The sequence below is a fragment of the Danio rerio genome, chromosome 8, assembly GCF_049306965.1.
Source record: "Danio rerio strain Tuebingen ecotype United States chromosome 8, GRCz12tu, whole genome shotgun sequence".
Lineage (NCBI taxonomy): Eukaryota > Metazoa > Chordata > Actinopteri > Cypriniformes > Danionidae > Danio > Danio rerio.
The window spans coordinates 11,284,284-11,307,006 of NC_133183.1; the positions used below are offsets into that span (position 1 = coordinate 11,284,284).

Here is a 22,723-nt window from a genome sequence, read left to right on the forward strand (position 1 = left end):
ATTTATTAAAATAATGATAAGAAACAATGAATTTAAAAAATTGGAATGTAAATAAATTGTTGCTAATAGAAAGAAATAAATCAAACAAAACAATCTAACTCGGGGGTCTCAAACTCAATTTACCTTGGTGCCACTGGAGGCCGAGCCAGGGTGAGGCTGGGCCGCATCAGGTTTTTGACAAGAAATTAACTATATTATTAATTATTAAATTCGAATTTGTTTATTTTTTTCATCTTATTTTGTGTTTATAAAGAAAACTAAATATATTTGAGAAAATTGAGTTGTTTTTAACACAAAATAAGATGAAAAAACAAACCATTAAAAATTAATAAGAAAATAAATCATCTGTAATAAATAATAGTAATTAGATTTACTGTTATCCGCTGTGCTGTTGTTTCAGAAAAAGTAGCAACACTGTGTTGTTGACATTTGTTGTGACTACTTATACATCATATATAAATATATGTAATGTTCATTGTGTGAGGCAATGCAAATATAATGCAAGTAGCGTGATGTAAATGACCCACAAATAACGGCGTAGACCATGCAATGCATTAGTCAAACTTCTAATAGCGTACCATGTATTTTCTTTCTACAGGACTAAAATTGATGAGATCCAACAGAGGAAAGAGGAGGAGCTCAAATCCATAAACCTTCGTGTGCAGAAACTGCAGACGGATTTAATGGCCGCCAACCAGGTGAGATCCGCTCGGGCCCGCCCTGCCAAAATCTGCAGCACTAAACCCCATTTGTTGCACATCTCAGAGGGCAATCGATGGATGGCCTCTAAGGGAGTATGATGATAAGCATTTGCAAACCCTTGGGAGTGGACTAAAGACTGCAGTCAGTGCTTCAGGATCAGTCTCTGGCACTGAGGCACATCTGCAGAGATTAATGGAGCGTGGACACACTGCTGCATCCATCACTGTCATGCTAAAAATGCATTGAATCTTCCTGCTTGACAGTTTGTGTGTGTGTGATTTCAGAATGTGGGCGAGCTTAAGGAGCAGTTGCAGAGTAAACAGAAAGAGCATGAGATGGCCATCCATGCGCTCAAAGATCAGGTAGCCGTGTCTTCCTTCGTCTGATTTATGTGACTGCCACATCCAGATTACTTTTTAAATGTATTCAGATGCTAATAGCAGTGTTGGGGAAAGTAACTTTTGGATGTAATGAATTACAATATTGAGTTACTCCCCCCAAAAAGTTACTTAGTTAACGATGCACTTTACAATCATCATTTACCTCTTCAAAAGCACATGAAAAAAAAAATCACAATAATAATCGGAGAACTTCCTGACGCTAGAGCTATACGTGCCAAATATACAGATTATTGAAAGTTAAAACAATGTGTTTGCTGCATTTGTACTTTTTGTGTTATTAGTGAAGTAAAATCACTGTCCATTCAGGTAATCCTCTTTTCCTTTGATTCGATGCGTATACACACATACATACATACATACATATATATATATATATATATATATATATATATATATATATATATATATATATATATATATATACATATACATATACATATACATATACATACATATACATACACACACACACACACACACACACACACACACACACACACACACACACAGTAATACAAACAGTAATGGTAATCTTTCGCATTGATTTCACTGATTTTCACAGTTCTTAGAATCATTAGTAAAAAAAAAATACCTGCTTTCTTTTGCCTGTTCGCTTTGCTGGAACTGGGAATGACATTAGTTCAATGAACTAAATAAACAAATAAATTAATGCAATGCGAAACACCAGCATAGTTTTAAAAGTGTTAAAGGATATGTACATTCCAAGTCTCTTTCAGACCCTTGGTTCAACTGCATTGCCTGTGTGCAGCCATTGAATAATATAGACTGACACTTTTGGTTTACAAAGTTTCAAGCATCAGTTCAGAATCTTTTTTTCTTTTTTTTCCAAATAACTAATTTTATCTCACACTTAGCAAACTGTTTACATGCCAAAATATGAAAGGTAATATCCATAAAGCATAAAAGGGCACTTTAACTATAGTATAAACTGCAGATTGCGCTAGTACTCCATTCTAAACATGGCTAAAGGCACTAATAGAAGCACATAGAAGATTGATTGTCGGTTAAAATGTTCCTTTTGTATTTCTTTTAATGTTTATTCCATCACAGATGGTCATTAGTGCATCTCCAGAGAATTAATCTGCAATTTCCGCATCTGCTGGCTCACTGTTTACTAACAGGCTTATAAATGAAAGAAAGCAGACAGTTAATTTGCATAAATTGAGTGAGATTTTAATGATAATAGGGCCTACAGATTCAATTAAATAAACCGTAAAAAGGCTCATGCGGGTATTGTTATCAGTGTGAAACACAATTACGTTTTTATTGTTTTGCTGTAAAAAAAATCTAATAATTGGAAATTGGACTTTTTTTTTAAGGGCAGGATTCTGGTTTATGATTATTTACTTGCATTTGTTTGCAACTTTGCTTGGAAAGCTCTTTTTAGTCCTAAAGTTAATTATTCTGTTAGTTCAACCTAAAAGGAAAGTTCAGTTTCATTTTATTTACTATTATTTAATTCCAAAGCTTTGTTGGAATGTTTGACTTTACTTTAAGCTTTAAGAGAAGCAGTTTAATTTTGTACATTTTTCTCTCTATATTTAAAAAATATTGATGATAGCAAATGATGTGTTATGCTAACCAGTGTTTGGCATGTTCCTTTAAAAAAGAGTTTAGTTATAGTTACTAGTTACTTCTTACAAATAGTAACTGAGTTAGTAACTGAGTTACATTTTTATAAAATTAACAAATTACTATTATAACTATTGTGCTACTTAAAAAAAAAAAAATCTAATTTGTCAAATGACTATAACATAAATATAAAACAGTGTACACTAATCTACACTATTTTAATCTTGTTGTGGGACAATGTGAGAGACAATCACCGAATTCAACATATCACTAAAGCATTATATTATTACTATTGTTGCACATTAAAACACAATAGATGTTTTGAACTTTTTTTCAGAATTATTTTGTTTAATTCTTTCTGAGTAATATGTGTTTGCGAAAATCAGGTTTATTCACTTTTACATCGTGGCTTTGTCTTCTCCTTTGGTAACAGCACATGTTATCACTTTCATTCCTAGCCACTAATTTTGTGATGGCATGTGACGACGTGAGGTGCTTCATTAAATTAGAATTACTTTTTTTATATGATCACCGACGCAGAGAGACTCATTTATACCTTTTATGCTTATATTTTCAGTTTGCAAAAGCTACCTTTGAACTTGTTGGATTTTCCATCAGTCTGACTCCTGGTCGTTGGTGTGTGCGACTGACTGTGCGTGTGCTTTATAGAAATATTTAAGCCAATCATCACGTTTTCAGTTACACCATGTTCACAGACACACCAATCATCATCACTGGATGGTAGTAGGTCCCACCCCAGCCCCAGAGAAAGAGAGGTTCTATGGCTTAGACAGACGCTGCTTGCATAAAAACCTCTTCAGTGTTCTCAATTATAGTAATGTGCATTTTTCATTGTTTTTTTAATGGCGTTGTAACGGTGTAAACAGTAGTTCAATTGATTACTTGTTAGGTAATAAAAAGGTAAAAAGGTATCGCTGTTAGTAACAACATCTATTTATAGTGCCGTTATTCCCATCACTGATGGTAACAGATGATTGTGTGCTACAAATTACATTCATGATAGTAATATAAAACTGTGTAATAAAACCAGCTCGTAGGACATTTGTCCACTGAAATCATATAACTTGTTAGAGAAACCATTGTTATTTTGGAATCTTCGACATACTACAGTACATAACTTTTTCGTAATTCATTTAAATCTTTATGTTTTTTTTTACTTTTTAAAATTTATTTGCGTTAAAAATAGGTTTAAATATATATATATTTGTATAAAAATATTTGTTTAAATATAGGTTTTAGAATCTTTTTTTTTTGTTTATTTGCATCAAGGTAAATTATTATATTAAATATAGTAAATTATTAATTAAATTCTTTATTTCTACACTGTATTTTGTTTCACTTTATTCAGTGTATTTATATAGACCAGTTTGAGGGATGTAAAGAAAAACAATGGTCCCAACATATTTCCTGTTTTACACTTTTTTTTTTATTATTTCTATATACTGTAGCTTCTGAGAATCCAAAAAGAGCAACATATTGATAAATAATGTTATGATAGCTGTTTTAACATTAAGTTATGGGTAAATTGCCTCTTGTTACAGTTATAAAGTAGTTTAATAACAAGTAGGAAATGTTCATGGGCCAATGACATAATCACACTGAAATTGTCTATATGCATAAGTAACAGAAGTGGTTTTAGTTTTTAATGGTTTAAGGTTTTAGTTACCTTTAGTAATCCTGTAAGAAACAGAGTAAAACTCATATAGACAAATTGTTATTTGATTGTCCGCTCATTCATTTTTCAGCATAATTTCTTTTTGTTTTAATTGACTTTAATGTTCTATTTGTAATATGAGCTGCGCCCACTCTTTCTTTTTTCCTTGACTCATTGAATCTTTGTGTGTGCAGTGTAAATCCAGCTATCATATACAAGTCCCTTTAAAAAGATGATTATTCCTTACATTTATATAGTGCTTTTCTGGATACTCAAAGCGCTTTACATATTTTGGGGGGAATCTTCTCATCCACCATCAGTGTGCAGCATCCACCTGGATGACATGATGGCAGCCATATTCCGCCAGACTGCTCACCACACACCAGCTGATTGGTGGAGAGCAGACAGAGTGATGAAACCAATTGTGATATGGGGATGGTTAGGAGGCCATGATGGACAGAGGCCAGTGAGCAAATTTGGTTAAACCTCTACTCTTATTCGAAAGACATTCTGGGATTTCTAATGACCACAGAGAGTCAATACCTCGGTTTATCATCTCATCCGAAAGACGGCGCTTAATGAGCAGTATAGGGCAATTACCAACCTACGTCAAACGGGTTCAACCGCACATACTGGTTGCAAAAAAGACCGGTTGCAATACCAAACTTTTTACTGTACACCACACTGCTTTAAATGCCAACCGCAGACGTCTCTGGCTAAAAGCCATAATAAGAGCTGAACGGAGTGAGGACCTATTTAAAAATGCTCGACTCTTCAGTTCTTGTTTTATATCAGGAAAGTTCACACTATGGCTTCAGTGGGCGAGCATGTGAGAGTTGCAGAGAGCCAGCTCCCAGCTATGCGATATGATGCAAGCGGGTTCACAAAAAATCAGATACAGTCACAAAATTAAGTTTGACCATCAAGATCTATATTGTAAATGCAGCTAAATGTGTTATAATATAAATTCAGAAGAACTGAAATCTAGTTTCTAGTTGCCCATTTAAAACTATTATACACTAGGTTATTTATTTTACCTCAAGTAAATCAGGTTTGGAGGAGTATGAGGTTGATTAAACTGTGCTGGATATAATTTTTTGGCTGAACCATCCCTTTAATGGGAACCAGGAGAGCTCTTTACTGTGACCCAGCGCTCTCTTTCTGCTGATAGCGAACACTTTGGGCTTATGTAGAAGTTTCTAGAAGTTTATAATTACCCAGAGAGCAGCCTGTTTAATTGAGCGTTTATGGATGGCGGTGCTCAGGATCGGCTGAGTAATTAAGGATTAGTGGGGCTCAGTGCAGGTGACTTAGGGCCACACAGGCTTCACAAGGGGCCCCTGAGGGAAGAGCCGCTTTTCTATGGCCCTATACTGCAGGTCCTGCCATCACAAAAGTCTTTCAGTTTCTCTGTGAGGTCAGAAATCTTAATTAAAGCGCTGCCTCTAATGAGCATCGGGCAGATAAGATTGAAGAGTCTGCTTGTTCTGTTTTCTGTTCTGAACTGCTTGACTGGGTCTGTTCTGTTTGACCTGGAGTTTCTAACTCGGCCTGTTTTCTTTTCTCTTCTTTTTTCTTGTTTTGGGCTTGCCTTTTTTTTCTTGTGTCTTTTCTCATTCACTCTCTCTGGGTTCATTCTGACTGTGCTCATCTGCTGCATTGCTTCTACTACAATCACTCAATGCTGGACATGTCTTCATTAATCCCTCACATCCTTTATTTTTTCTTCTGTTCTGTTTCTGATTGCTGCCCCTTTTTTTTCATAATTTTCTCTTCTTTTTCACTCTTTTTCTTTCTTTTATTTTTCTCTGTTGTTTTCTCTTCTTTTCACTCTTTTCTTTTGTTCAATTGTTTGACATTTTTTTATTTCTCCTTTTTTTACTCTTATTTTTCCCTCTTTTTTCCCTGTTCTTTTGCTTTTCTTTTCACTCTTTTCTTTTAATTTGTCATTTTTTGTCTTATTTTTTTCTTTTCTTTATCTTTCTTTTTCACTTTTTTTCTTCTGCTCAATTATTTGACATTTTTCTTGTTTGTTTCTCTTATTTTTTCTTATTTTTTACTCTTTCATCTTATCTGTTCTTTTTCTCATTTTTTCATGTTTTCTTTCCTTTAATTTTCTGTTTTCTCTTTCGCTCTTTTCTTTTGTTTAATTGTTTTGCTTTTTTGTGTTTTTCCTGTCTCTTTTTTTTATTTTATATTTCTTTTTCACTGTTCTTTTGTTCAATTGTTTAAAACTTTCTTCTTTATTACTACTTTTTTCTTTAATGTTTTGCTCTTTTTTTACTCATTATCATTCTTTTATTTTTCTCTGTTGTTTTTCGTCTTTTTCACTCTTTTCTATTGTTTAATTGTTTGACATTCTTGTATTTTTGTTTTTTTTCTTTCTCTGTTCTTTTTCTCTTCTTTTCATTCTTTTCTTAATTTTTTTGTTGTTTTTTTCTTTTTTACTCTTCAATTTTTTACATTTTTCTTCTTTTTCTACTTTTTTCTTTTAATTTCTCTATTCTACTCTTTTCTTTGTTTTAATTTACTGTTCTTCTCTTCCCTTTCATTCTTTTCTTTTGTTCAATTGTTTGACATTTTTATTATTTTTCTGCTTTTTATTTTTATTTTCTCTGTTCTTTTTCTCTTTTCACTTTTTCTTTTAATTTTCTTTATTGTTTTCTCTTTTTCACTCTTCTTTTGTTCATTTGTATGACATGTTTTGAATTTTTATTTTTATTTTCTATCTTTCTCACTCTCCATTTTCTTTGGTGTTTTCTTTTCTTTTGTTGAATTGTTTTACATTTTTCTTCTTTTCTTTCTTTTATTTTCATCTCTGTCACTCTCTTTTCATTTTCTCTTTTCTCTTTTACTTTTTTCCTTTTCATTTATTCTTTCCCTTTATTTTCACTCTTCTTGTTCAATTGTTTGACATTTGTATTGTTTTTCTGCTTTTCTCTTTTTCTTTTCTCTGTTCTTTTTCTCTTTTCACTTTTATTCCTTTAATTTTCTCTGTTTTCTCTTTCACTATTTTCTTTTGTTCAATTGTTTGACTTTTTTGTATTTTTCTTTTCTTTTTTCTTTTCTTTTTTATCTTTCTCACTCTCCATTTTCTTTGGTGTTTTCTCTTCTTGTTCACACTTTTCTTGTTCAATTGTTCAAACATTTTTCTTATTTTTCTGCTATTTTCTTTCTCTTTATTTTCTGTTCTTTTTTCTTTTCACTTTTTATTACTTTTTTCTGTTTTCTCTTCGCTCGTTTCTTTTGTTCAATTGTTTGACGTTTTGTTATTTTTTACTTTTTTAAATTTTCTGTTTTTCTCTTTACTTTAAATTTTCTCTCTTCTTTTGTTTGACTTTCTATTTTTCTTTTCTCTTTTTTTCTTATTTTCTATCTTCTTTCTCATTTTGAAATTTTTCATTTTGATATTTTTCATTTTCACTCTTGATTTGTTTTGTTCATATTCCCACTTTCCCCTTATTTGTTTTTTACTCTTTCTTTTTGGCTTTTATTATGTATTTGTTCCTTTTTCACTTTTTTATATTTTTATTTCTCATATTAATATGTAATCTTAAATTATTTTATGTAAAATTTAAAATGTAATATTCTTGTTAATGTTCTCCTTTTTGTTTGTTTTCATTTTTTATTATTTTGTGTTTGATTTGTTTCATTCTTTTAATCTGTATTTGTGCTTTTATTTGATTAAAAAAACTCTTCTTGTTCTTGTTTCCTTTTGCTCTTTTTTTCTATTGAAATTTGTAAATTTTTCTTGTTTGTATTATTTATTTAATATTTGAAATGTTGCTTTTTTTTCTTTATTCTAATATTCCTTTTGTTTTCTTCTTTTTCGTAATTTATTTTCTTAATTTTTAAATCATAATGCTTCGGCTGCCTGCTCATTTGTTCTTTCATGCAATCTTTCATTTGTTCTTTACTTTTTCGCTCTTTCATTTGGTGTTGCTTTTCTCTCTTTGTTGGCTGTTTTCTTTCTGTCTCTGTCGGTGTTGTGTGTGGCGTAACTGCAGGTCGCGTGTCAGAGCGCGGTCAGTCAGGAGCAGGTGGAGGGCATGCTGAGTGAAAACGATGCTCTCAGGACAAATCTAGCAGCTCTAGAACAGGTACCAGATCCTAATACAGCATTACAGACTTCATGAAGCCCAGTTCAACCACTGCATCATCTTCACCTGGTCACCATGTCTGATTTAACACACAAGCTCTCGGTAGAGTTAACTGTCAAAGCACAAATACTAACACCACTGTCATCCACTAAACCAGGGGTGCCCAAACTTGTTCCTGGATGGCCGGTGTCCTGCAGATTTTAGTTCCAACCCCAAATAGACACAGCTGAAACGGCTAATCAAGCTCTTTCTTTGTATACTAGAAACTTCCATGCAGGTGTGTTGAAGGAAGTTGCAGCTTACCTATGTAGGACATTGGCCCTCCAGGACCAAGTTTGGGCACCCTTGTACTGTCTTAAACTAAATCAGAAAATAACTATTTACAACATGTTGGTTTTTCACTTTAACTAATTTTCACTCTCAAATGTTAAGTCTCATAACTCATTTGTGTCCATTCCATCCAGGTTGAGATGCATATAGATTTATAAGGATGTCATAGTTTTAGTAATGGAACAATGCTTTAAGTTTTATTTTAAGACCCTAAAATTAAACATAAAAGTAAGAGATTTAATAAAAAAGTAAAGACGACAAAAAATTTATGTTACTTTAACTTGTTTTAATTAGTTAATCAGGTTTTTTTTTCAGTTATACAAAGTTTAATTTAATATTTTCAGTCTTTGATTTGTGTAAGTTGAGATGACTAAAAAAGATAATTTGATTCAACTAAATAATTTAGGCAGCATTTTTTTCAGTGCATTTATTTATTGATTTATTTTAGGTTCTTTTGTCTTTTTTGGAAATATTAACTATTATAAATACACTTACCGGCCACTTAGGTGCACCCTTCCAACAGCTTGTTAACACAAATTTCTAATCCGCCACAGGCAGATGGCAGAAACTCAGTGTAATGCATTTAGGCATGTAGACATGGTCAAGACAATCTGATACAGTTCAAACCGAGCTTCAGAATGAGAATGAAAGGTGATTTAAGGGACTTCGAACGTGACATGATTGATGGTGCCAGACGGGCTGGTCTGAGTATTTCAGAAACTGCTGATCTACTGGGATTTTTACACACAATCATCTCCAGGAGTTACAGAGAATAGTCCGAAAAAGAGAAAATATCCAGGGAGTGGCAGTTCTGTGGGCGCAAATGCCTTGTTGTTGCCAGTGGTCAGAAGAGAATGGCCAAACTGGTTCCAGCTGATAGAAAGGCAACTGTAACTCAAATAACCACTCGTTACAACCGAGGTATGCAGAAGAGCAACTCTGAACGCACAACACATCCAACCTTGAGACAGATGGGCTACAGCAGCAGAGGAGCACGCCAGGTGTCACTCCTGTCAGCTAAGAACAGGAAACTGAGGCTACAATTCACACAGTCTCACCAAAATTTGACAATAGAAGATTGGAAAAACGTTGCCTGGTCTGATGACTCTCGATTTATGATTACCCATCTTCTGCTAGCAACTTCCAGCAGAGTAATATGACTTGTCATAAAGCGTGAATCATCTCAAACTGGTTTCTTAAACATGACAATGAGTTCACTGTACTCAAATGGCCTCCACAGTCACAAGAACTCAATCTAATAGAGCACCTTTGGGATGTGGTGGAACAACGGTTCACATCATGGATGTGCAGCCGACAAATCTGCAGCAACTGAGTGATGCTATTATGCCAAAATGGACCAACATCTCTGAGGAATATTTCCTACCTTGTCGAATCTACCCCAAAATGGGGGTCAACTCTTTAGTAGTAATGTGAACCTAATAAAAAGGCAGATGAGTATACATTTATTCATTTTCTCAATCTCTTACACTTTTGAGACTGAATTTTTGTAATAAACATTAAACATTGCAGCATTAATGCCAGGATTTCATATGAAAGCCAATGTTTATCCATGAGAATTTTTTTTTAAATTTTTGGTTGTTGTTTATATATTGTCTTTCCAGAAATAAATATTTCGATTTCAATCCATTACCTATTTGTGAGCAACGCTGATATATTAATCTTAAAATAAATATGAATGATTTAATTTGCACATGAGGCTCATTTTAAAAACACTACAAAGACTAATTGGTTCAACCCTGATTGAGTTTTTTTTTAAATCTTCCACAATCATCATATTAATCTTTTTGTTTGTACTTGTGCCAGCCTGAATTAGTTCATATATGTCCACACATAGATGCATGTGCACATATGTGTGTATTGCATCATGCATGATGGTTTATTTTTAGCTTGAAAGCACTCATGGGTACGTTTAGATTGATGATGGATTTAACATTGTGCTGATCTGCACTTCTCTGCTGTTCACTAGTGCTTTTCAAGCTTCCTAATAATTCTCCTTTTGTCTTCTGTTGGCATTTTTTTTCTCATCCATACACTGACCGAAGCAGACTTAATTCAGTTGATCTGGGTCTCTGAAACTGTCTGTGTGTGTTTTTCACAGATCCAAACAGTGAAGACTCAGGAACTGAATTTGCTGAGAGAGCAAAATCTTGCGCTGAACGCCGAGCTTCAGCAGAGACGTACTGACCAGGAGAGCTTTCTAGCACAGAGAGATGATCTCAACTCACAGCTACAGGTATTTGATTCCTGCTGATTTTGATAGCAACTTAACATTTTTTATACTTAAAGCCAGGATAGTTCACCCCAGAAATGAAAATGTACTGACTATTTACTCAGTAGTGGTTATAAAGTTTCATTCTTCTGTTCAACACAAAAGAAGATATTTTGAAGAAAGCTGAAAACCTGTTTGACTTCCATAGTAGGTAAAACAAATACCATGGAAGGCAATGGTTACAAGTTTCCTGCATTAAATATCTTCCTTACACCGAGTTCAGACTTTAGCCCCGATTTCGCCGACAGGTTTTGAGAAATCGCAGACAAATGCTTGAAATAACAAGCAAATCGGTGCTCGTTCATATGAGTAACAACCACACAGTGTAAACTATCAAAGACGCGATCTGAAAGAATCTATTTATTTATTTGATATGGACATCACAATTACACTGGACAACCAAGAGCATTTGTTTAAGTATTTTAGCAGACTTGTCCACAGAAAGCTAGATAAAACATACACACAACATTAAAATTCTTTACATAAAATTACTGAAGGCAAAAGCAAATGTGGCATGATCAAACAAATTAATAGTAAACTATTTTGTGCAAACTCTGCTGCTGTGTTTTTAACCACTTTTTAAGAACACTACTAAAAATATTTATATTACTTTTGAATTTTGGGATAACCGTCACCATTAGTAGGTGTTCGTGTGACTCTGTGAGAGGTTTGATGCCTACTGATTAGATCTGAAATACCATTGGAACATGATTATTTAAGCATATAAAAACCAATTTAAAATAAATTTAATAAAACTATCAAAACCAAAATGGTTTTGTTTACATAAAACATCACAATGATGCTATCGCATAGGCTTTGTCCATAATTTTAACTCCTTGTTTTTATATCAAGTCAATAGGCTTCAATGTAGTTAAAAAAGCTTGTAACCACGATGCAATGCAATACATCAAGTCAGAGAATAATATTGTGTGAATGTATAATTTTACAGTTTGATGAGTTTAGACTTGTCTTAAACTTCTTATATTTTTCAACATGACTATCAAATTTTAAACTAATGGTACTAAAGGATTCAGTGTCATATCTCTGTATGATTTGCAGCAGTAATATGCTGTATTTTGTACATTATGATATGTGAATAGGATAGAAATCTTATTAAGCTATAATATGAACCGAAATGGAAATACTGGGCCGAAGCCAAAACTGAAAATTCTGGCTGCACTTGGCCAAAAACCAAAAGTGCTTTGTAATAATTATCTATAATTTTGATAATATAATATAATAATATAATTTTGTTAGCATTTTTAAATCTAACACAATAAAAAATAATGCTAATAAAAAACAACACACAAGACAATAAAATAACTTCACTTTATTGACCGGAAAAATTCAGAAATGTTCTGTCTGCGCTTCATTAGCGCTTTATAGCTCATATTTTTGTACAATGTTTTGTCATTTTGGTGTCCAAATTTTGGTTGCATGCCTAATGGTCTTAGATAATCAGACAAGTAAAATGTTTTGTATAGTAAGAAAATAATTTTGTTAAAAAAAAACAAAAAATCATGATTTGAACATTAATTTTGGTTTTGTGTAATTAGACACATATTTTTTAAATGTTAAATTACATAAAACAAAAAACAAATCGGACTTTTATTAAAATGTTCAATTACACAAAAAGTAATTTCAACCATGACAAATAAAAATAATTAAATCTTTACATTAACAAATACAGTTAATATGTCTAAGATTTTTATTTAGTTACTCGTATTTGTGTTGTACATAAGAAAAAAAAACTAAAATATTTTTGTCTTCTTACTGATCAGGAGTCAAATCGAGCGAACAGTCGACTTCTGGAGCAGCTCACTGAACTCGGTCTGGAGAAGGATAAGCTACTGCAGGATTTGGAGGAGGCCCGAAAGGTGACGACACACACACACACACACACACACACAGAAAACCTTCTGATCCTTCTGTGGTTCAGTCGGGTGGAAGTAGTTTGACGTTTTGCCGCACTCATTATCTCTGTCTTCATTTAAGCTTCTTTAGTAAATCAAAGCAGAACTCTGCTCGTTCTTTGACCTTTTGACCATCGTAATGACTTTATTAATCTAAAAGCCACAATCGGATTTAGACACAAATGAGATCTGAGAATCACCTCCGGAGTTCTTTTGTATGACTTTTATTTTTTAATTTTCCCCCTCTCTTTAAAATCTGCTTTAAGCAGTTCTGTGCAATATATCAAATATATGGAAATATCTCAAATGTAAATATTGCAGTGGTTGGTTTATGATATATTAGTTATCTAACCCTGGTCTGTTGTTCAAATTGACTACCCTTTCGTTATGTTTGAGGCCGTTTTTGCCTCACATGCTCATTTCACACAGCCGCCATTTTAAAACACGAAAGTGAGGCTGCGGTGGGAAGAAACCCGGAGATATACAATCAGCACTGCAAACATTGCAACAACATGCTGTGGACTATAAACTTCCTGCTGTGGCCGCAATTTCAAAGTGCAGATATGGTGTAAACATCACTTTAATATCATTCAGTTAAGTTTAATTTAAACATTTAAAGGCACACTAGGCATCAAACAAAATCACAATCTAAGAGTGTCCTCGTAGGCTTCAGTTTCTGGCACCAGGTAAACATCGTCGGGATGCTTCCCTGCTTCAGCCTATGTAACCTGGTAAGCGAGAAAACATCGCAGTCCTCTGTAGCACACCCTCGTGTACTGAAATTTTAAAAACAGCCATTTCCCGCTAACATTTAAGCTCCATTGAGCCTGTTCTTAAACACCGCTTATTTGCCATAGTATTCACCAGTGCTCAACTGAAATGACTGTGATTGGCTGTGAAGGTCATCAGTTCACCGCTCTGCACCGAGTGCAAACACAGATACACGAACACTGGAGCATTTTAAAGCCACAAAGATCAGTTGATTGCTCGTCTATGTTTGCACTCTGTAAACAGTGGTGAAGTGCAGTGAACTGATGACCTTTACAGCCAATCACAGTCATTTCTGTTGAGCACTGGTGAATACAATGTCAAGTCAGTGGTGTTGCATTTAAATGTGCCAAAAATGCCAGTACCAAAATTCAGTATCCTGACAGGCCTATAGAGTGAAAAAATCAGTTCATTAACTTGAGTTTGATAAATGGCATCTAAAACGTGTTTGGGAAAGGTAAAGTTAGCTAACTAGTGCAATTTCCCTCAACTCCCTTAACTTAAAATGAGATTTAATATCCTTTTTTAATTTTACTTTCCATTCAGAACAAACCTTCGCTTTCTCTTCGCTGATAAGATATACAGCCAAACTACACAACATTCCTGTATGATACTTCAGGGTTTCTTCCCACCGCTGCGTTGATTTCGCTTTGAAAATGGCAGTCTATTGACTTTCATTACAATGACATTTTTTGAATGCAAAGCCATGAAACCATATAATAATCCATTCTTGATGGTTGGTGGTTGTCCCTGTTGGGAAAATGTGTCATTTTTACTGTTGATATTAAATAAATAAGCATTGCACTAGAGAACATTCAACTTTGTACACTTTTTATTTTTTATTTTTTATTAATGCGTCCAGTTTTTAGTGGCTTTTTGAATGCATTCAACCAGATGTTGATACTACAGTAACAATCTGTTCAAATGCATTTTCAACCACCTCTGGATGCAGTCGAAAGTTGAAATACTCAATGTTTAATACCCCATTCACACCTGTACTTGATGTTGTCCAATTGGGATTGGATCAACAAAACCCTTAATACAAGGTGTGAACAGAGCCTTGGAACACAAAACCTATGCAAATAGTGTGAACTATCTATTTAAACAGCAGTTGCTTAAATTTCATTCAAAAGACCCCTGCACTGCAAAAATGATACGACAAGGGATTTCCAGATCCGATCACGCAGTTTCAGACTTGATCGGAATCGTATGTTACCTCCCGATCAGGACTCGAATGTATATGTATTTACTATAGTTATGAGGTGGCACAGAGGTAGACCTCTTTCTTGACTTCACACAGAAACAGCAGCGCGTGCAGCATGACATCACTTTGTTGCAGAGACGCTATTGGTTAAATGCTGGAAGCATTTAACATGGATGCAGCTTAAAGCGGAAAGTGCGAGTATGTCTGCAGTCTGGAGGTATTATAAAGTTGATGACGACGGAAATGGCATAGCAAACTGTGACAAATGTATACTTGGGATTGCCTGCCGGGTATTTTAAGTTGAGGTGCTATGTGTTTTTATATGAGATTTTCTCCAAATGTACTGTTGCACTAAAGTCCAACAGTGAAAAGTTTATGTTATTTATTATTTGACTGTTCAAGCTACCTCACAGAATGTTAAAATTAGGTGAATTAAATAAAAAATAAGGAGCATCCTGGATCTGTTTCTTCGGGGTTTTGTTTTTTTTATATTATAGAAGTATCGGATCAGGTTTTGACAGATCTTCAAAAGGGAATGTCTCTGACTCGGGCGAAAAAATTGGGACATCTCTAACAAAAAGTCATGTTTACATTTTATGTTATTCATGTTTTAACTACATCAAGTTTAACTAGAAAATTTTTAGTCTGTTTGATTTGATATAAGTTGAGATGGCTTGAAAAGTTAATTTGATTCAACAACAACAACAAAAATAATAATACTGCAAGAATTTTTTTTTACACTGTGATTGAATCTCGTTAATGAAACTAACACAGTTTCATTTAAAACTAACTGCAGCAAAGATCTGAAGACAGTTAAGTTCCTTTATTCTTTCAGACAGCAGATAAGCGTAAGGTCATGCTGGATGAACTGGCCATTGAGACGGCGCAGGAAAAGTCTCGGCACAAAGAGGAGCTCAGTAATGTGCGCTTACAGCATGAGAAGGAGGTGCTGAGTATCAGAGCTCGATACGAGAAGGAGCTTCGAGGCCTCCATGAAGAGAAGAACCGCATTGAAGAGGAGATCCGCTCTCAGCTACGAGATGAGAGGGTAAGAAACTTGCTGAATCAGTGACTAAAAGTTTACAGGTTTACACTTTCCACAAATAACTTACAGGTATAGTTCACCTAAAAATAAAAACATACTCTTTATGTACTCACCCTTAAGTGGCTCCAAACATTTATGAGTTTCTTTCTTCTGCTGAATGCAAAAGAAGATATTTTGAAGAATGCGGGAAAACTGTAAACATTCAATTTCATAGTAGAAAAAACAATGGAAGTCAATGGTTACAGGTTTCCAACATTTTTCAAAATATTTTTAATATTTATTTGTGTTTAACAGAAGAAAGAAACTCCGAAAGGTTTATAATATCTAAAGGGAGAGTAAATGATGACTGTTCGGTTTTAAGTGAATTATCTCTTTAACTTCAGATTTCTCCTGCTGCAGTGTGTCTGTATAAAGTGTACTTTGTGGAAAAAATTAAAATTTCTACTCTCGTTTTGATATTTTTTTTTAATTGATAAATTTTTTCCTTTAGGCACGTACCAAAGAGCTTGAAGGTCTTCAGCCATACGTGGAGGAGCTGAAGGCCCAGGTTCAGTCTATGGAGGGAACGAAGGGCTGGTTTGAGCGCAGACTCAAGGAAGCAGAGGTAATGATTGTTTACTGTTCTTTCTCACTGACAGAGATGGAAGCTTTGTTGTTTTGCTTCTGGTTACATCAGTATCATTCTGACCACATGATGTCAGTGTTGTTTTTGTCGTTACTGTTTCAGACTTTTAAATACCAAGTGGACCAAAGAAAAACATTTATTTAAAAACACTCACTTTTGTTTTGTTTTTGTTTTGTTGTTTCAGTGGATTTATGATAAATTCAGTATTTTTTTTAAGTTTATTTTATTTTTGAATTTTAAACTTTAAAATTAACTTTGTCCAACTTGTTTAAGAACATGACTTTGATTGATATAAATAAATATTTATTTATTTATTTAATAATTTATTTTTTTATAATTACATTTCTTGTTGTATTTGTTTATAATAATGTTTATTTATAATGTTTATTTTAAACTTCATTGTTCCAGATTTTAAAATGCCAAAAGTGTGAAAAATAAATAACTTGAGCTGATTAATGTTTTTATTTTTATAAGTTTGAAATGGAAAATGGTTAAATATATATTTTTACTATATATTTTGCTTTTATATTTAAACTAAGTATTTTAAACTGTCAAATGGTGCAAAAACAGCATTTTAAACATTTCTTCTGCATTTCAGTTTGATGTATATTTTACTTTTATTCATTTAATTATTTTCTTTTTACATTAAAAAAAATCTTTAAATGTTACAAACTTTGTAGGGCAAATGGTTAAAAGAAGGACATTTTTAGTGTATTTACTTGACATTTTGAAGAGCCCCTATTATGCATTAAAAAATGCCATATTTTGGTTTTGGGGGTCTCCAACAACAGGCTGATATGCATGCAAGGTCAAAAAACACTTTCATTGACTGATCGTATGTATTTATTTTTACCTAATTATTTTAATGACTCCCATATGATTCGTTCAGCAATTAATTTGCCCTCAAACCTCTCCTTAGAGCAATGCTAATCTGTGCTCATTGTTCCGATGGCCCAGTCTGTTGTGATAGGTCGACTGCGTTAAGCGCGAGACAGAGAGAGATGCCCACCATGGCTTATCAACAATTTTCAACAATCAACAAGTAGTCAGAGTGCAGTGTATGTGTGAGCCCAGTGCATTAAAGCAATGCAGTTTAACACCAGCATATTGCTCTATTCTTAACCATGACACACATTCAGTGTTAATCCATACAGTGGCAATAGCTAAACTATTTTGAAACTTGACTGTAGCACGTGTGTAGGAACAGCTGACGGTGGCCATAGCAATGGCTAAATGCGAAGGATCGTGAGCTCACAATCGCATTTAAATCTGTAAACAAAGCCGCACGTGACATTTTCAACGTGGTTTTAGATACGATATGAGAATATAAAGAGTTAAGCAGATACAGTACAAGCGTTTACAAGTAACAAAACACAATGAAATCTCACTTACTTACACTTGTGAAATGGAGGAAGAAACTGATCCAGGAACTTTATACTGTAAAGTTCCAGTCGAGCTCTGACAAAGTTCCATAAAATAATAGTCTTTCCTGATTCTTTCTTTAACAAACTCGACAAATCCCCCTTTGTAAGGGTGTAGATTGCTAAAGCACTTGTCAGAAAAAGTGACAGGAACGCAGCACAAGGCTGGGGCTATACTGCTGAGGTATATTTGCAAAAATAAACTTAAACCACTGACTCTTCACAGCCTCATCTTTGGGTACGGAAATTAACACTAACTTTCTCTCACACTTTAGAGCACAGCGTCTATGCCACTTGATATAACTGAGATCTGCTACAGTGTTTGCTGGGGGCTTTAATTTTCCTGGGTCTGCTTGCACAACAAATGGGCAGGGCTTGAGTTCGGTATTAACGTCATGCCAACACAGCTAAAGACTTGTTACAGTGGTGATTCATTCGAACCACTACGAGTCAACTTTTTTACAGATGAATCAATATTTTTAAACGCGTTGCACTTTCACACTGCAAAAAAATGCTTTTCTTACTTAGATTTTTTGTCTTGTTTCTAGTCCAAATATCTACAAATTCTTAAATCAAGAAGCATTTTCTTGACAAGCAAAACCCATTGTCTTGTTTTAAGAAATAATTTGCCAAAATGAAGTGAGTTTTTCCTTAAATCAAGCAAAATAATCTGCCAATGGGTTAAGTAAAATAATTTTGTTTTTCGATTTGTGATAAGATTATTTTGCTTACCCCATTGGCAGATTTTTTAGCTTGATTTAAGGAAACACTGACTTTATTTTGGCATATTATTTCTTAAACAAGACAATATGTTTTGCTTGTCTAGAAAATGCTTCTTGATTTAAGAACTTGTAGATATTTGGACTAGAAACAAGACAAAAAATCTAAGTAAGAAAAGCATTTTTTACAGTGCAGATTTAAGCCTTTGCTGGATATTTCACTTTACTTAGAGCTGTGTTACACACTGCATGGAAGATAATTTTTAAAAACCCATAATAGGGGCTCTTTAATGTCTTTTATGTTTACTTGTATATTTCTGACTGTAGACTCTTAGAAATTGCAATAAAGACAAGAGAACTTTACTGAATTGTTATATATAAAATAAAAATTTCTGTTACACTCCCTATTTAAAATTCTGGGGTCGATTTGTGTTAGGATAACCTGAAGAAATTAAGTTAACTTGTTAGTTTTTACAAATTTAAGTGGATTGAACATAAAACAATCAAGTTGTCGCAATAAAAACTTCAAGAACTGCGTTGTATCAGCTCATTTTAAATAAGTACAGCAAAAGTTTTTTTTTTTTTTGAAGTTTAAGTCTAATAGTAGCTGAATAGTTTTCACTTTCATATTTCAAGCCAAACGATATTACATTAATTTTAAAATGTTTAAAAACTTTTTTCCCTGTATGATTTATTGTTGCTGTTGTGATTTGTGTGTGTGGTGAACAGGAGACTATGGAAAGGAGCAAACTGGACCACGCAGAAGAGATCAAGCGGCTACAGAAAGATCACACTCTCCAGCTGGAGGTACATTTCTTGTGTTTGTGATGATAAAAACACATTTGATGTTTGACACTTAACGGATGAAATAAGAGTGGTAAAACTATATTTAGTAGATATTTCATTTTTGTGACATTTGCTGTCTTCATACATATTCAAGTCTCAGAAACAGTCAGATCAGAAGGCTTCATTCTGTCACGTCTTGTTGAGCTGATGGATGTTTGCTTGACGGAATTTTGTTTAATGAGCTGAAAAGACAATCTGAAATGCATGAAGCATATTTATCATCCGTAGGTGTTCAAAATCTCACAATGAGGCCATGAAAACGCATGTTCATATCCCACAAAATGACTTCTGTTTTCAACAAAGTAGCATTTGATTGCATTTAATTTAGGATTCTTTTGACCTGAACCACCAATAAAAATCCTGGCTGTCGCTATGGTCACTCCATCTCTGTTGTGACTTGGTTTTATCCTCCATGATTTGATTGGATTGTGAGAAGGATATAATATTAACGTTTACATTTTTTTATGAGCCATAGTTTCTTGGTAATGTCAGCACAAAAGAAAAGTTATTTCAGAAGTTTTGTTTTGATGAAAGGATTTGAGAACAGAATTGATATTCTTTAGAACTCGCTTTCTGCTGACATAACCAAGGGTGGAAATTGTTTTATTCAGGCTAAAACTTTTCAAAAGTTTTTTCTTTTATGTTTTATTAAACATAGTTTTCTAACAAAACAAACAGTATCCATCAGACTGGTCAGAGAGGGACAGATTCTTCTACTTTGCTAATCATTGTATAAACCTCTGCAAATAACTAATGAGTAAAAAAAACATAAATGTAAAGGACAATGCCTGACAAAAGTCTTGTCGCCTATCCAAGTTTTAGGAACAACAAATAATAACTTGACTTCTAGTTGATTATTTGGTATCATAAGAGGCTTAAACGAAAGGCAAATGCCTCTAAATTACGCTTGTTTAACTGTAATTAAATATGATCTTGACTTGATTTTTAATTATTTAATTAGGACAGTAAGGTCTAACTTTGCTTAGACAAAAGTCTTGTCATTTAACAGAAAAAATATACAGTATAGAACAGGGATCCCCAATCTTGTTCCTGGAGGTTTGGTGTCCTGCAGATTTTACCTCCAACTCTAATCAAACACACCTGAACAAGCTAATCAAGGTATTACTAGGTATACTTGAAACACCCAGGCAGGTGTGTTGAGGCAAGTTGGAGCTAAACCCTGCAGGGTACCGGACCTCCAGGATGAGATTGGTGACCCCTGGTATAGAATATAAAGTCATGGTGCAGTGGAAAAAGAATTAATATTGTGTATGACTCCCATGAGCTTGGAGGACATGCATCTCTGCAATGACTCAAATAACCTATTAATAAAGTCATCTGGAATGGCAAAGAAAGCCTTCTTGCAGAAGATTCTTTGGATTCATCTTCAATGCCTCCTCCTTCATCTTACCCCAGACATGCTCGATAATGTACATGTCTGGTGACTGGGCTGGCCAATCCTAGAGCACCTTGACCTTCTTTGCTTTCAGGAACTTTGATGTGGAGGCTGAAGTACGAGAAGGAGCGCAATCCTGCTGAAGTATTTGCCCTCCCCTTTGGTTTGTAATGTAATGGGCAGCACAAATGTCTTGATTCCTCAGGCTGTTGATGTTGCCATCCACTCTGCAGATTTCCTGCACACCCCCACACTGAACATAACCCCAAACCATGATTTTTCCTCTCATCAAACTTCAGTGTTTTTTGTGAGAATCTTAGGTCCATACTGGTACCAATAGGTCTTCTGCAGTATTTGTGATGATTGGGATGCAGTTCAAAAGATAATTATTCTGAAAAATCTACCTTCTGCCACTTTTCTAAATGATCAGCTAGAAGTCAAGTTATTATATGTAGCTCTTACTGTACAATTGGGATCGACGACAAGACTTTTGTCAGGCAGTGTGTGTGAATCCAAAAACATGAAAGTACATCTCTCGACACCTGTCATTTATCTGAATTTGACAAAGTTAAATACATTTTTATTAAATAAAATCTTCACCGAACCGGTGTCCTTAAAATGTTAGACGTTGTGTTGCCTTTTTAAGTCAACAAATTTGATATTTGAAATTTTATTCTATTGGAGCTTTTGGTGTTAAAAAAAACTTAATTTCTAAGATATTGGTATTTAGTTTAAATTGCAAATGTAAATGCTTACTTACATACTCCCAGGGCCATTTACATCGAAGTTGATATTTAACCGCACCATGTTGGTGATTGATAACACTTAATTTTTATGAGGTGGGTTGTTAGCCCAACGCTCAACACCCAACTTGAAGAACCAGGACATACACACATACACTACGGACAATATAGCTTACCCAATTCACCTATAGTGCATGTGTTTGGACCGGAGCACCCGGAGGAATCCCACGCCAACACAGGGAGAACATGCAAACTCCACACAGATATGCCAACTGAGCCAGCCGGGGCTTGAACTAGTGATCTTCTTGCTGTGAGGTGACAACATTACCCACTGTGCCACCCTAAATTTAAAGGCTTAATTAGGTTAACTAGACAAGTTAAGTTACATAGGAAAGTTATTGGACAGCAATAGTTTCTTCTGGAGCCAATTAAAAAAATTAAAAAAACAATTCTTAAAAGGGCTCATAATATTGACAATATATTCATTCATTTATTTTCTTTTCGGCTTAGACCACCGTGTCGCCACCGTGGAATGAACCGCCAACTTATCCAGCAAATGTTTTACTCAGCGGAAGTCCTTCCAGCCGCAACCCATCACTGGGAGACACACGCTCATTCACACACTCATACAATATAGTCAATGTTTAGCCTACCCAATTCACCTGTACCACATGTCTTTGGACTTGTGGGGGAAAATGCTGCACGCGGAGGAAACCAACGCAAACACGGGTGGAAATGCAAACACCACACAGAAATGCGAATTGACCCAGCCGAGGCTCGATCCAGTGACCTTCTTGCTGTGAGGCAAACATGCAACCCACTGCGCCACCTATCATTTAATTTTCAAAAATACTGTGAACATGTCCTTGCTCTGTTAGACATCCTTTTATGTAAATATTGGAGGAAATTGGATTTTTTACAAACACAAAATGTGCAATAAACAAGTGTATAA

General features: G+C 34.3%; 1 protein-coding gene across 3 annotated transcripts in view; it reads left to right on the top strand.

Annotated features, from left to right (window-relative positions):
• gripap1 (GRIP1 associated protein 1) overlaps positions 1 to 22,723 on the top strand; it is a 93,949-nt gene that overhangs the window by 21,157 nt on the left and 50,069 nt on the right. For 2 of the 3 annotated variants that reach the window (XR_012383852.1, XM_009303767.5), the window contains exons 13-19: positions 599 to 698; positions 987 to 1,064; positions 10,921 to 11,055; positions 12,873 to 12,968; positions 15,812 to 16,024; positions 16,512 to 16,625; positions 19,516 to 19,593. Coding sequence is in view for 2 of the 3 variants with exons in the window: in XM_009303767.5 (XP_009302042.1) it covers positions 599 to 698; positions 987 to 1,064; positions 10,921 to 11,055; positions 12,873 to 12,968; positions 15,812 to 16,024; positions 16,512 to 16,625; positions 19,516 to 19,593 (814 nt within the window). In the remaining variant the exon portion in view is untranslated. Of the gene's footprint in view, positions 1 to 598; positions 699 to 986; positions 1,065 to 8,378; positions 8,472 to 10,920; positions 11,056 to 12,872; positions 12,969 to 15,811; positions 16,025 to 16,511; positions 16,626 to 19,515; positions 19,594 to 22,723 lie in introns of all 3 variants that reach the window. The other variant, NM_001123320.1, reaches the window with a different exon arrangement.